Source organism: Mandrillus leucophaeus, unplaced genomic scaffold, assembly GCF_000951045.1.
Source record: "Mandrillus leucophaeus isolate KB7577 unplaced genomic scaffold, Mleu.le_1.0 Scaffold775, whole genome shotgun sequence".
NCBI lineage: Eukaryota > Metazoa > Chordata > Mammalia > Primates > Cercopithecidae > Mandrillus > Mandrillus leucophaeus.
Genome location: NW_012108419.1, coordinates 514,154 through 515,462, shown reverse-complemented (window position 1 = coordinate 515,462; position 1,309 = coordinate 514,154). Strand labels below are relative to the sequence as shown.

General features: G+C 38.2%; 1 protein-coding gene across 1 annotated transcript in view; it reads right to left on the bottom strand.

Moving 5' to 3' along the window:
- GRAMD1C (GRAM domain containing 1C) overlaps positions 1-1,309 on the bottom strand; it is a 124,987-nt gene that overhangs the window by 89,049 nt on the left and 34,629 nt on the right. Inside the window, exon 3 of the mRNA XM_011966808.1 lies at positions 1,219-1,303. Within this exon, the coding sequence (XP_011822198.1) occupies positions 1,219-1,303 (85 nt within the window). The remainder of the gene's footprint in view (positions 1-1,218; positions 1,304-1,309) is intronic.

Sequence of the window (1,309 nt, the reverse complement as noted above, 5' to 3'; positions counted from 1 at the left end):
TCAGAAATCACTCCTCCCTGAATTACAATTGAGTCTTCCATTGTCTAATTATGAAGATGCTGCTTATCTTTTGTTAAATTTTTAATTATTATGGATACTGAATTGTTGTATGTGTTTATGGAATAATGTGATATACTGGAATAAGCACATATTTTGTAACGATCAAATCAAAGTAATTGAGAGAGCCATCACGTCAACCATTTATCATATCTTTGTGTTAGAAACATCCCAATTCTACTCTTTTGGCTATTTTGAAATATACAATAAATTAGTGTTAACTATAGTCTTCCTGTGTGATACTGAATACTAGATCTTATTCCTTCTATCTAACCGTATTCTTGTACCCATTAACCATCTCCTTTTTATCTTCCCTTCTTAGTACCCTTCCCAGCCCTCTGGTAACCATCACTCTACTCTCTCTTTTTTTGGGGGGAGGGGGTTGAGGGCGGGTCAGGGTCTCACTCTGTTGCCCAGGGTAAAGTGGCACCACCATAGCTCACTGCAGCCTCCAATTCCTGGGCTCCAGTGATTCTCTCATATCAGCCTCTTGAACAGCTGGGACTACAAGCACATACCACCACACCTGGCCAATTTTTTTTAAATAATACAGACAGGATCTCACTATGTTGACCAGGCTGGTCTGGAACTCCTGGGCTCAAGCAATGTTCCTGCCTCAGTCTCCCAAAGTGCTGGGATAACAGGCATGAGCCACCACACCTGGCATCGTTCTACTCTATCTCCATGAGATCAGTTTCTTTTTAGCTCCCACATATAAGTGAGAACATGGGATATCCGTCTTCTTGTGCCAGGCTTATTTCATTTAACATAATGTCCTCCAGTTCCATCCACATTGTTGCAAATGACAGCATTGCATTCTTTTTTATGGCTGAATAATATTCCATAGAATTTATGTACCACATTTTCTTTATCCATTCATCCATTGATGGCTACTTAGGTTGATTCCATATCTTCGGTATTGTCAATAGTGCTACAATAAACATGAGTGTGCAGATATCTCTTCAATATATTGATTTCCTTTCTTTTGGATATCTACCCAGAAATGGGATTGCTGGATCATAAGGATGATGCTTATCTTGAAAATTATATTCTGTCTAGCATAAAAGCTTAAATGTTATTACATATACTGTCACTGAGGATAGTTCTATTTTTATAATGAGGCAATAAAACTTTTGTTTTGCAAATTTCTGTCTTTTTTACCTGCTATCAGCCTCTCTGTATCAGGTAGATGTGTGAACTGTCTTCTGTATTCCTCATTCCTGTCTTTATAGGTGGAACTTGAAATCTGCAA